The 12,043-nt window shown below is 31.6% G+C and overlaps 2 protein-coding genes and 1 pseudogene across 2 annotated transcripts; all 3 read right to left on the bottom strand.

Moving 5' to 3' along the window:
- LOC106332516 overlaps window positions 1–1,300 on the bottom strand; it is a 4,296-nt pseudogene extending 2,996 nt beyond the window's left edge.
- A 2,043-nt stretch (window positions 1,301–3,343) lies between these two features.
- LOC106330264 (GDSL esterase/lipase APG-like) lies at window positions 3,344–5,357 on the bottom strand. The gene is made up of 5 exons (XM_013768766.1): window positions 5,272–5,357; window positions 4,212–4,540; window positions 4,044–4,114; window positions 3,705–3,960; window positions 3,344–3,604 (listed from the first exon to the last, which is right to left on the bottom strand). Exons 1-5 carry the CDS (start codon window positions 5,355–5,357, stop codon window positions 3,399–3,401), a joined length of 948 nt encoding a protein of 315 aa, XP_013624220.1. The 3' UTR covers window positions 3,344–3,398.
- A 2,801-nt stretch (window positions 5,358–8,158) lies between these two features.
- On the bottom strand, window positions 8,159–9,599 carry LOC106333468 (histidine-containing phosphotransfer protein 4-like). The gene is made up of 6 exons (XM_013771911.1): window positions 9,472–9,599; window positions 9,212–9,342; window positions 9,052–9,120; window positions 8,709–8,780; window positions 8,449–8,521; window positions 8,159–8,339 (listed from the first exon to the last, which is right to left on the bottom strand). The coding sequence occupies exons 1-6, from the start codon at window positions 9,514–9,516 to the stop codon at window positions 8,292–8,294; spliced, it is 438 nt and encodes a 145-aa protein (XP_013627365.1). The 5' UTR covers window positions 9,517–9,599; the 3' UTR covers window positions 8,159–8,291.
- Between the last annotated feature and the right edge of the window lie 2,444 nt (window positions 9,600–12,043).

The raw sequence follows: 12,043 nt of genomic DNA, 5'->3' as shown, positions 1-12,043 counted from the left end.
TTTTACAATTAGAGCAAGGACATCTTAACATACCTGTTTTTGCTTCCGGTTGTCGGTGAACTAACCCCATGAATTCGGTTATACCTCGTTGGTATTCTTCCGTAAGCAATCTCGTGTTCGGATCCAAATGAGGTCGACCGATCCAAGAACGAAAATAATTTGAAGAAGACATATTTTTTTATGAATCAAATTCGTGTGTAAAGAGAGTAAGAGGGAGAATGAAGATATGGAGTGAATGAAGAGGAAGAGGGGTGCTTGTATTTATAGTTGAAATCCTACCGACAGCCCGAGGGAATTCCGACGCCAACGGCTAGTTCGTCGGAATTTCCTCGGAATTTTAAAAATCCCCCAACGGCTCTCTAACGGCTAAAATATATCCTCGCAATTCATCGGTTTTTTCCGAGGAATATATTTTTCCTCGGTATTCCATAAGAATATTCCGACGGATTAGTATTTCCTCGGAATTCCCTCGGTATATTCCGAGGAAATTCCGAGGAAACCAAATTTTGTGTTTCCTCGGAATTTCCTCGGAAATTCCTCGGGATATTCCGAGGATTTCATTTTCCGTCGGAATGTCCGTCAGAATACCGTTGTTTTCCTGTAGTGCATGAAACCCAATGATCTTCTTGTCTTGAACTTGGAGAGTGAAATGATTACCGTCATCGTATCCAATGACATCAGAAGTTTTCTTGTTGGATATGAACTTAAGCCCTTGAATCAGGGTGAAACCAACCTTCTATATAAACTTGATGCTCCTCTGGATGGTTAATAACAAACTACAAATATCAAGATAAAAATGTGATAAACTGAAAAAAGGTAAACTATATATATATATATATCAAATGAAAAGGAAGAAGTCTAGGAACCGGATCAGCTGCGATACTACGGCCTTTGACTCCGGGAAGAGGGGCTTCTTCGGCTTGTCCGTTCTTCACGTAATCAAAGTTGATGTATTGAATGCCGATTCCACCTGCTCCGACCGGAATTTTGGTTACGGCATCGTGTTCGTATCCATCGTCCCATTGAATACCTCCTTTCCCTCCTTGTGCTTCCACCTTTTGGGCCATCTTTGTTTGCTTTAAGATCAATCTTAAAAGTTACGTATAATTACAAAAACTGTTATTTGAGCTATCAATGAAATTGTACAAATAGAGATAACCTTCAAAGGGAGAGTAGATTGTTATAGGTGCTATGATCAATTGCAGTGAACTCTACGTGCATTTAATTATATTGACATTATGAAATATATCCATGTATCCGCATATAGAACATTAATCATTAGGCGAAATAATAATCTACAATTTCGTGATCCACGAGGGATATTTTATAAATTTTACCCAAGAAAACTTGTGTTAAAGTATTCATATACTTGTATAACTTTTCAAGTAATCGTCTGCATGTTTTCATTGGGTCATGTTAAGACGATATCATGGCCTGATTGATTAGCAATTTCAATCTTCGCAGGGCCATACTAGTATTTCAGTTTTATTATGAAAGAACAATTATTAGTATTTCAGTTTTGATATAACAGTTCAATAATTCAAGTTGCAATATTATTGCTACAAATTTACAATTAAATAGTGACCTTATCAGGAGTCTATTTTGTTCTAACATGCGATCTAAAACAAAATACTTAGATAATTAAACACAAATTTTAATCTAAAATCTAATTACACTGATCAAAATTATCTAGATTACCAATTTAAAATTGAAGTACTTTAGCTCTATCCATGTATCACGTGAATCATAATTTAATAGTTGCTTGATATTATGTACAATGGTAACTTGATACTATTAAGTATCAATATATTAATTAATGATACCTACTCACTGACATTAATAATGAGTAGGGTACACATTTATAGTATCACAAATTTATTATAATACAATGTAATCATCTTATCATCATGCATAGCAATTAACCCTAATTACTTCGCCAATAAAATCAATAAATGTTGAGATATGAAAATCCTTCAAGATGGCGACATCGATCAGACGTTGAAAATTTGAAATCAAGATAAGAAGAAAACGATATTAAACTCAGCATTGTCAGCAACCATAATAATCATAATATAGTTATGTTGAAGAAGTTTAAAGCATTGAACATCAATCTGGATCTCTAAACTCACTCAGAATGTTTTTTTTTTTGTTATTGTAGGTGATTCGATAGAGGGAAAATAACTCAGATAGGGAATTATTGATTATAAGGCAGTGAAATTACCTCAAATAAATTCGTAGATATACGAGTTTAGACTTTCTGTGAGAATTACAATGAAAGAAAGGAAAATATGATGGATCCTCCATTTATTTTACATTGTATTTGTATGTAGTTTTCTTAGAAAAACTTAACATAGTCTACATTTATTCATTTTATCGAATTATTTGCTAAATTGCCAAAATTTTGAAAAATTGGAAATTTTTTAGAAGGAAAAATACGAATTCTTGCCAAAAATGCTCAAAACAATTGATTGGCAAGATTTGAACTTATTAATAAAAGTAAAGAAAATAAAAATTTATATATACTTGTTTATTTTGTTAAACCTATATAGATACTCATGGTCAGATATGTGTGTTTCTGTTGATTAGTATTTAGTAGTTTGTTGAAAATTTTCTGTTTCGCCGAGTTCTGGATGCATAACGTACTTTATTTGGTTTTGTTTCTTTTGTTCACGGAGTACAGTCAAAAGGAAAGTTGTAACTCACAACTCAAAAAAAGAACAATAATAACCAGATTAGAAAATTGCTATACGTAAATATTCTATCATCACTTCTATGACTGACTATAAGCAGCTCATATGTTTTTTTGCAGCCATTCCTTATCGGACCATCTTATTACTATATGGGCACTCTGTTACTATACCGTATGTTTATGTTTTTTTATGTTGAATTGGTTCAGAATGTTGGCCCAGGTGAAAGTTAATAATACCTCTAATTAAGTTGATATTTTCTGCAGGCTTTATACAATTATACCTTTGCCAAGAGTGGTGATAAACAGAAACTGGTTTTTAAGGAGCAGAGTGACCAAAATTTCGAGGCAGACACATGCTCCAAAGCAGCCACATCTGATGAAAAACGTTAAAAGGCCATCATGGGTCTGGAAGTGAGGGAAATTAGCAAAACTTGAAGTTGCTTTTCTCACTGCTTAGAAATTATACTCTGTTCCTTTTGAACCGTTCACTAGAATGATATAGATTAATATCGATGTGTAGATCTTTGAATCACAACTGGTTTAGCCATTTTAATTATTTTTGTTTTTGTACATATGAGAACAAGCACAAGGACGTTGTATATCGTTTATAGTATTAAGTGTTCCTCAACTTTTTGGTTTCCTGTGGTAAAAGCAAATCATCAATTTTTTTGAAGTAAATACGTAAGACTTAAGACAAATACGTAAGAGATCAACCGAGGAGAGAGAAGCCCTGTCCAATTAAAGCAGGTGCAAGAATCTCATTGGCAGCTTCAAAGGGATGAACATTGTCCCAGAACACACACTGAGTTACTGAGTAGCATTGTAGCATGTCCCGTAAGATTTTGGACTGCACAAAATCGAACTTGTCTCTGACTGTTCTTGTTCCACAACATCCTTTTGTTGCTTCCGAGAATCCTATTAGAAAATAAAGATGGATGTGTGTGATCATGGATTATTAAAATCAGTTAAGAGACGAGAAAAATGTTATGACATCAGTCCATTTTTTGTGACTAACCGGATTTGGCAGGAGACTGAACAAGATCATAGAGTGGGCTGAAGATGTCGTAGACAACAATCTTAAGATCAGAGTATTGCTTCTGAAGTTTTGAAACGTCTGCGTAAAGCTTCTTGTTGAATTGCTGAGCATCTGCGTGGAGTCTTGAAACACAACCTTTTTCATGGAAACCGAAAAGGTTTCTTGCAGCTGGAAGACATCCCGTTTGAGGCAGAGGAGTCACACCTATCTTCCTTGCTCCAATTGCGTACACTTGCTGCATCCACAAAGATTCACAATCTCCTCTTACAACGTTACCTTGATAAATGTAGAGAATTATTGAGAAGCATAGAACCGAACTGATTCATTCCTGAAGCTTCGGGACTTGGATAATTTAGCTGGTGAGTATTTACTGAAGCCCAGTGTTTCAGCTGTAACAGAGAAGTACACACACAAGATACTTCAGTTCCAAGCAACTCAACGGAGCTTAAAGAAACGATAACTTGGGCTACAAGTAAAAGCTTGTACTGGTAATGTCAGTGACTAATTTGCCTTTGCAGAAACGAGCGGTGGATTTGAGGTTAGCAAATTCACGGCCATAAGTAGGGTATTCCGCTCTCAAAAGTGCCGAAAGATAGTTGTTTTTTCCGACATTAACCACAGAATTACCGAAGGTTATGATTGCAGGAATAAGAGTCGTTGGAGCGCCTTGAGCAAATAAAATTTGGAATATGGAGAAGGTTGAGACCAAGGGGAGAAGCAAAACAACTTCGTGTGACGGTCCATTTTCTTGCTTTGGTATGTGTGAATGAAGAAAAGAAGAAGGTTGCGCAAATAGAAGGTTAGGATTTAATTTACTTCAATTTTGTGTCATCTCTTTTTTGTTCATTATTTTTCCAAATACCTTTCTTTTATTTAATTATATATGTAACTATATTAAATCGATTCACCTTTATGTGGTAAAAAGCTGAATGCCATAAACAGATCAAAATGAGACAGTGCTATGCGGTCTTCTTTAAAGAGGGCCAAGCAGTATAATAGTTCTGGGCAAAACAAAGACTCGGATTGGTGACCACTAGATGAATGGAAAAATGAATAAAATAATGAATAAAAGTTCATTCGAGGAATTGAAAAAATAAGAAAATATGATTTTTTTTTTCATTTTGTTCCTCAACAGAATCGAAGAGGAAAATTTTTCTTTATAATTTCATTCATCTATGAAGAAATTAGAGGAAAAAAGTGGAATCCGCATGTCAATAATTTGACAAAAAAATTCAACACAACTGGTACAAAATCGGAGGAACAAAGAATTCACCATAATTTTTTTCATTCAACCTGGTCATCAATTAGAGCCAAGAACTATAGATTCATTTATAAATATTTTCTATATTTTTTCTTTTCTATATTTCTTTTGACTTGAGGTCTAAGACCTGAGACAAATAACAAAAGTATCTCAAAACTAATGGTGAAAATATAGATTTTTATTGTTTTATTTTTAATAATTAAATTCAATTTACTTAATTATGAACTTTTTAGATAATTTTTACAGATTAAATGGACATTTAAAACAGCAACAAAAAATATAGACCCATAGACCCATGGCAAATGCCCATGTTGCCATGGGTAAGAGCCGGCTCTGGGTTTGGAAATGGCGAGTGGAATCGCAGTCGTCATGCCCTTAAAACAGTCTTTCTTATCGCGAATAGTGTGGTTAAGGAAGATCTGTTTCAATTTTACACTGCGTCAAGATTTCCTGCATGGCTTAGGAATCTTTTTGTTTAGATTTTATTGGGAGATCTAGAAGATCGAACTAATCTGATGGTCAATATTAGTACGTATATACATCAATATATTAAAATATGAAACTTATCATTATCTATTATATATTATTACATATTAGTTTAGGAAATTAAGTTATTCTCTATGCATCTTGTAACATAATTTTCATGAGAGTATAATAATATTCTTCCTAAACACCTTTGTGTGATTTACTCTCATCAATCTGTCATGGTATCAGAGGAAGAATAAAACTAAAACATCAAATACTTCTAAAACTTTATTCCCGTGTTACTTTGCAAAAATCGGAAAACAACAACGCTTCATTCAGAACTTCTTTATTCAGAACTTGAAGAAGAAGATTTTCATTCAATTATAGTCTTGCTGTCTTTACAAAATCGCAAATCAGCTTATTTTCTATTCCTTTGTTTTTCAATTTGAAGCAAGGAAAATTTATTCTACAATTCAAGCATTCTACAATTCAAGCATTTATTCATCAACTTTCATATGGCTATTTGCTCATGAAAGATTCAGATTTTCTGACGGCAGTATACCGACAGCCGATTCACCATACCGTGAAGATTGGACAGTAAGAAATCATATCATTGTAGGATGGATAAAACAAACGATCAAACCAAAAATCAGATCATCTATCTCAACTCGCGAAATCGCAAAAGAGTTATGGGACATTCATCAAGCTTCCGCAACATTAACAACCATCGTTGTTTCATAAGAGTTTGAGTTATTTTTAGTACTATGTTTTGAAGATTTTCCAATCTCATACGTGTTACCACGTATGAACGTGAGGGAGAGTATTGAAGATCTAGAAGATCGAACTAATCCAATGGTCAATATTAGGATATACATCAATATATTAAAATAAGAAACTTATCGTTATCTATTATATATTATTCCATATTAGTTTAGGAAATTAAATTGATTTATTCTCTGTGTAAACTATGCATCTTGTAACATAATTTTCATGAAAGTCTAATAATATTTTTCCTAAACACTTTGATTTGTGTGATTTACTCTTATTAATTTGTCAGATTTTCTTATGCCCAGTTGTCAATTTGGATTATCTCTGATTCCTCTTTGTATCTCTTTGTGTTAGTATTATGCAAATGAAAGCGTTTTAAAAAAAGAATGCCATAAACAATATTTGGTTTGTGCGAGTGAGTGAGTGAGATATAGGTAAGCTAATAAATGAAAATGGTTGTACGTCCCTTGCGAAATTATTATAAAATTTATAATTATCAAGAACAACATATAGTTTTTGTTTTTGAACAACACATAGTTTTGTACAAAGGCTATTCCAGAAGATAAATTTATTGCTGTCTGCTTCCACAGGTCACATAACTGAGTTAGCATCTTCATCGATTTTTTTTTTGATCAAAATTACTTTCATTAAAACTAAGAGTTTAACTCCACTAGTGGAGGATACAACAAAACTAGGAGCCAAAAAAACTAAACAACAAAACTAGGAGCCAAAAAAACTAAAGCACATACCAATATAGTGGACAAGTAAATGGTAAAACTTAAACAACAAGTACAAGTACTCAAACAAAGACTTGATAAAGATTATATCACACGTTCAACCATCGTTGTCTCTGAGAAAGGCAAGTCAAATAAGAAGACTTCTTCAAATTGACATTCCTGATCGAAACAATAAAAGGGAGGGATAAAAGTTTCCATGGTCAATGAAGTCAGACAGTTAACACCATCAAAACAAGAGACAATAGATATCTCCGCTTGTGTTTCAAAAAAAAAAAAAAAAAAGACATCTCCGCTTTTGCTACAAACAGAACCATCTTTAACACATATCTTCATCGATATATTTACCTCTACAGTAGTATTTAAAAATAAAAGTATTCAAATCCACTTCTATTTTTTCCCTAAAACAAAGGTTACTATTAAAAAGTAACATTCTTTTAATTTTTACTCTATATTTAGAGAATTACTATTTTGAATAAATCCCATGTCTATTATTTTTTTATTTTAGAAAATAACAAATTATATTAGACCTATATGTAGTTAGCTTATTCCATCATATGAAAAACTAAAACATTTAAAAGCAACATTATCGATTAAATTTTTTAAGTTGGGTATCTACACCAAATAAAACTAATTATTTATTAAGATTTAGTTATCGAAATAAATTAAAAATGTTTGAAAAAGCTGAATTTATTTCTAAGCTGACAGTGTATATAGAGGGTCTAAAGAGTATTTAAAAGTGATATGAGAACTTTTCTCATGTTTCTCTCCTCAGTATCTCTTATTTTCTATTTTTTCTGTAATTATTGAGATACTCTAAGAGTATGACCGATGAAATTTCTCTAAGACTAAAAGTAATAGAAGAAGAACTGCTAGACTGGTAACAAATTAATACATTATTTTGCTCAAAAATGAATATTGGTTTTATCTCCAGGTGGTTAGCATAACTATTATATCTTGTATGTTTTTTTTTGTTGCCTTTATGATGAGTACTATATTCGCAGTAGAGACTATACTTTCGAAGTGCCTACATAATAATGTATTCATGGTTAAAGACTTAAAGGCGAATTCATAAAGGCATGTTTATTTTTGTTTGTATACCGTCATTAATGAGAAAAGCTCAAGTGTTACGAATAAGAGGCAAATCGCAAATAAAATAATATCTATGGAGAATATTAGCGATATAAGGAAAAACATGAGAGAAATTTGGACCGTTTATTAACATGCATAATATTAAAAATCCAAGATCTTCTTTATTACACACATTGAGGAACTATGTATTTATAGCATTTTCTACTACAAAATTCGCTGACGATTCCTCATTGATCTGTCCCTGTATTACTTGGGCCTACGTGCTGTCTCCTTGGGCCCCGCCTGTCTTGCCAACTGTTCATTACAAAATCTAATTCAGGTACATAACTAAACAGTTACTATGATAAAAAAGTGATCATCACATAATTTGTGATTCATTAAGCATAGTTAATTATTTGCTTGCCTGGAAATATTGTTCAAGCTTCTTTCTCAACGTTGCGTGCTCTTTCTTCAGTTGCTTGAAAGTCCTCAAGCATCTGCACTCGTCGCAAGTACGGAATAGCGAGAAAACTATTTAGGGCATTGAAAATTGAATAAAGCAGAAAAGTTTAAGGTTCAACGGATATTGCTGCAATTTTAACTCCATACTTTTCTTGTTAATTTTTACCCGGTGAATTTATATTCCGTTAAAAAAAGAAGCAAGAAGGTGTAAAGGGAAAATACCCTTCAGCATTTCCAACTCTGCAGTATTCCCTAAACATAGTGCATTCAGTTTTCACCTTACTCGCACCGATGCTACAAGAAAAAAACACATTATGTCATTACTAATTACGTTTTAACAAATGCTACTATTTATTATTGTATAAAACTATAATAAACATATTTATGTTAAGTCTAGTAAACTTTATCATTAAATCATGAATCAGAGTGGAAGTAATTAATATTCTTGATCGAATATGGAAGTAATTTAAATGTGCTTGTGTTATTTTTGACTTAAACACATACTAAGTACTCAAGTAGTCGCATTTTTATATGTAAATTTATCAAAGTTCAGGGGAAATTTTACCTTGTGCTGCTGCCCTTAAACTGATGCATGTAATTATCCAGCCGATTGAAATCAAATGATCCTCTTTCCCTGCATTGTTAAAAGTAATATGTGTACATTAGAAAACTCAAAGTCTTGTTCAAAAATAGAAAAAATAAATATGAAAATTAAAGTTACTCACAAAGCTTGCTCAATGTTACTGATTAATCGAGCTGAATCTTTGAAGTATAATGTTGCCACTTCTTCAACAAAATTAGGGTTTGCATCATCTTGGAGCTCTTCTAACTCTACGAATTGTTCATCGAGATATCCCTGCATGTATTTTTCCATTTGAGTTCTAATTATTATTTTCTTTGAAGAAATTCACAACTGGTACTAATATAAATACTACACTAACACTAAAAAATCATATGTTCACAATAAAAGGAATAAACATTGTACCTGATCAAAGAGGGACTGCTTAATGAGTGCCACTTGCCTCTGCATTTTTGTTTGAATTTTTGTGAAAATTTAGCAACAAGTGAGTATACCAATCTTCTAATTCTTTTTTTCTTTGTTAGGTAATTCGAGTGGCGGTGCTATACTGAAACGGTGGACATCTGAGATATATATAGGGGAAGAATATAATATAAATTATTAATTATTAATTTCATATATTACATAAAAAGGTGAAAGCAGAAAAGAAGAGAATATTTAAATAAATGATGGGAATCTGCAACGTAAGGGACATGGATTGTACATATTCTACGACGCACACACAATTGATGTATTCGTTATTATCAGCTTATTTCGGTGTGAGAAATGGATGCATTTTCGATATAATCTATTTTATTTAATACTCCTTCAGTTTTGTATAAGTGGTGATGTAAAGTAAAATTTTCGTTACATAATAATTGACTTATATTTTCCAGTTTATTTTTTTACATATTAAAATATAATTAAATGTATAAATAATAATATTTATTAGAAATATATAAAATTAATTTTTTTTAAATTTATATATACAAATATAAAACAACACTTAAAATGAAATAAATAGAGTAATATATTGCTCGTAGAGTCAAATGGTATGTATCTTCATATAAGCTAATATGTATAGTAGTGTCTAAGTTTAAGTTTATGATAAGTCGATTTCAATATATTAGAGAATTATTAAAGTAGATTGTTCACCTAATGACGGCAAAAAAGATTGTTCACTTAATTACGTGTCCTTTATGAAAAATGAATACCGCTGTAGTTGATCGATCTATTGCTTATAAATTAATAAATTAATCAAAGGATCTCATGAATGGGGAATAAATATAATATATTATTTAATTAGGTACATCATAAACAGGTAAATTTCGAATTTATAACCTAAAAGCTAATCGTTGCACTATACGAAACACATCTTTGGGAATGGGGGTAAAATATATACTAATAAAATGTATTTGAATAAAAAAACTAAAAGTGAAAAAGAAAAGTTATAATTTTTTTTTGGTAAACAAGAAAAGCTATAATTTTAAAGAGTATACAATTCAAGAGAAATATATTCTTAACAATGACCATGTCCGTATTGATTAATTACTGAATATTTTATTCATGTTTTCACACAATTTTCCTTACTGGCATTTTTTATACATTCTTGAATGGCTTTGATTCTCACAAACAAGCACTCTCAATAAAACTGAGCGTTTAATCACATGATTACTGAAAGTAACAAAGATATATACATCACTTACATGACTTACAAAACACTTATATGACTAAATAGGAAAAAAAACTTTATCTATCATAGTATTATCCTACTAAACTCCAAAACATCCAAATGTGAGAAGCAACTGATATGTGTGTGAAAGTTAAAATACTTTCTCTAATTAACGGCAACACCAAAATTGCTGAGAAACAAAAAAGAGTTAATTAAACATGTCAAATATTTATTGTAATTTCTAATTATAAAATATTATGATTGTATTAGTTAACGAGAATGTTAGTTTAACGAAGTTCTAGAACATGAATTAATTGTCAAATTATTTTATTAAACACTTAAATAAAATAGCCACTTTATTGTACAGATGTTTTTTGCGAGTTTGATTTTTCCACCACATTAGTCGGATAAATTTAGTTCTGAAACAATAATTATGAGATAAATTCATTTAGTTAATTAAGAAGAAATTTATCAATTGTAACGAACACAATACTGAATTACCAAAAACGTGTTTTGAACTACTAGTTATATTTATGTTTATCAAAATAAGAGGTTGATTTCAGTTGGGTGCACATATAAATAATATGTAACGTTCCTACCGTCTATGATTAATGGATTTTCCATGCAATTCATTTGGTCTCATTCCATACAATAAATAGTGCGTTACTTTTTGGAGGTTCAAAACATTTGTTTACTGACTTTTTAGACACCGGGTAATCTTTTTGTGCTTTTTTTGTGCTTTGGTTTCACTAGCACAATATTGGCGAATTATTTCTCAATAGATCATCCATCCACTACAAGAAAACACAAGTTTAGCGAGGAAACTTAACAAGGAAAACTAATCCTTGTAAATTTACGTTAATTTTATGAGGAACTTACGAGGAAATATAAAATCAACGTTATTTCCTCGTAAAATAACGACGAAATCATTTCGTCGTAAAGTCGATGTAATGTCACGTGGCTTTTACGAGGAAATACGCTTTTCTCGTAAACTCGACGTAAATGTAGCGTGTACTTTACGAGAAAATATTTTACGTCTACTTAGCGAAGAAATTTTGAATCCACCAACTTGGTAGTTGTAACACGTTTTTTCCGGCAACCTAACTAAATTTCGTCGTAAATTCCTAGCAAAATTACAACTATCAGATTTGAAAATTTTCTATAAATATGGATGTTTGAACATCATTTTAAACAACCAACAAGAAAAAAAAAACGTGAAAGAAAAAAAATGTCGGGCTTCGGGAATATTTTCGAGTTGCAGAGGTGGATGTATATGCATAGAGATGCTAATGGGAGAGTGACGAAAGAATACCTTGCGGGGCTGGA

Source organism: Brassica oleracea, chromosome C3 (assembly GCF_000695525.1).
Source record: "Brassica oleracea var. oleracea cultivar TO1000 chromosome C3, BOL, whole genome shotgun sequence".
In the NCBI taxonomy this organism is placed as follows: domain Eukaryota; kingdom Viridiplantae; phylum Streptophyta; class Magnoliopsida; order Brassicales; family Brassicaceae; genus Brassica; species Brassica oleracea.
Note: the sequence above shows the minus strand (reverse complement) of the source record. Positions and strands in the feature narration are given on the sequence as shown.

What these genes read in the sequence shown, in the direction of transcription:
- LOC106333468 (XM_013771911.1), bottom strand. Translation starts at nt 9,516, where the DNA reads ATGCAGAGGCAAGTGGCACTCATTAAGCAGTCCCTCTTTGATCAG. An exon ending in AGTAACATTGAGCAAGCTTT is followed by an intron (nt 9,121 to 9,211) that starts GTGAGTAACTTT and finishes TTAACAATGCAG; the next exon opens with GGAAAGAGGATCATTTGATT. An exon ending in AGCTTGAACAATATTTCCAG is followed by an intron (nt 8,340 to 8,448) that starts GCAAGCAAATAA and finishes TGTAATGAACAG; the next exon opens with TTGGCAAGACAGGCGGGGCC.
- LOC106330264 (XM_013768766.1), bottom strand. Translation starts at nt 5,357, where the DNA reads ATGACGACTGCGATTCCACTCGCCATTTCCAAACCCAGAGCCGGCTCT. An exon ending in CATTTGCCATGGGTCTATGG is followed by an intron (nt 4,541 to 5,271) that starts GTCTATATTTTT and finishes ACAAAATTGAAG; the next exon opens with TAAATTAAATCCTAACCTTC. An exon ending in GAAGCTTCAGGAATGAATCA is followed by an intron (nt 3,961 to 4,043) that starts GTTCGGTTCTAT and finishes TTGTGGATGCAG; the next exon opens with CAAGTGTACGCAATTGGAGC.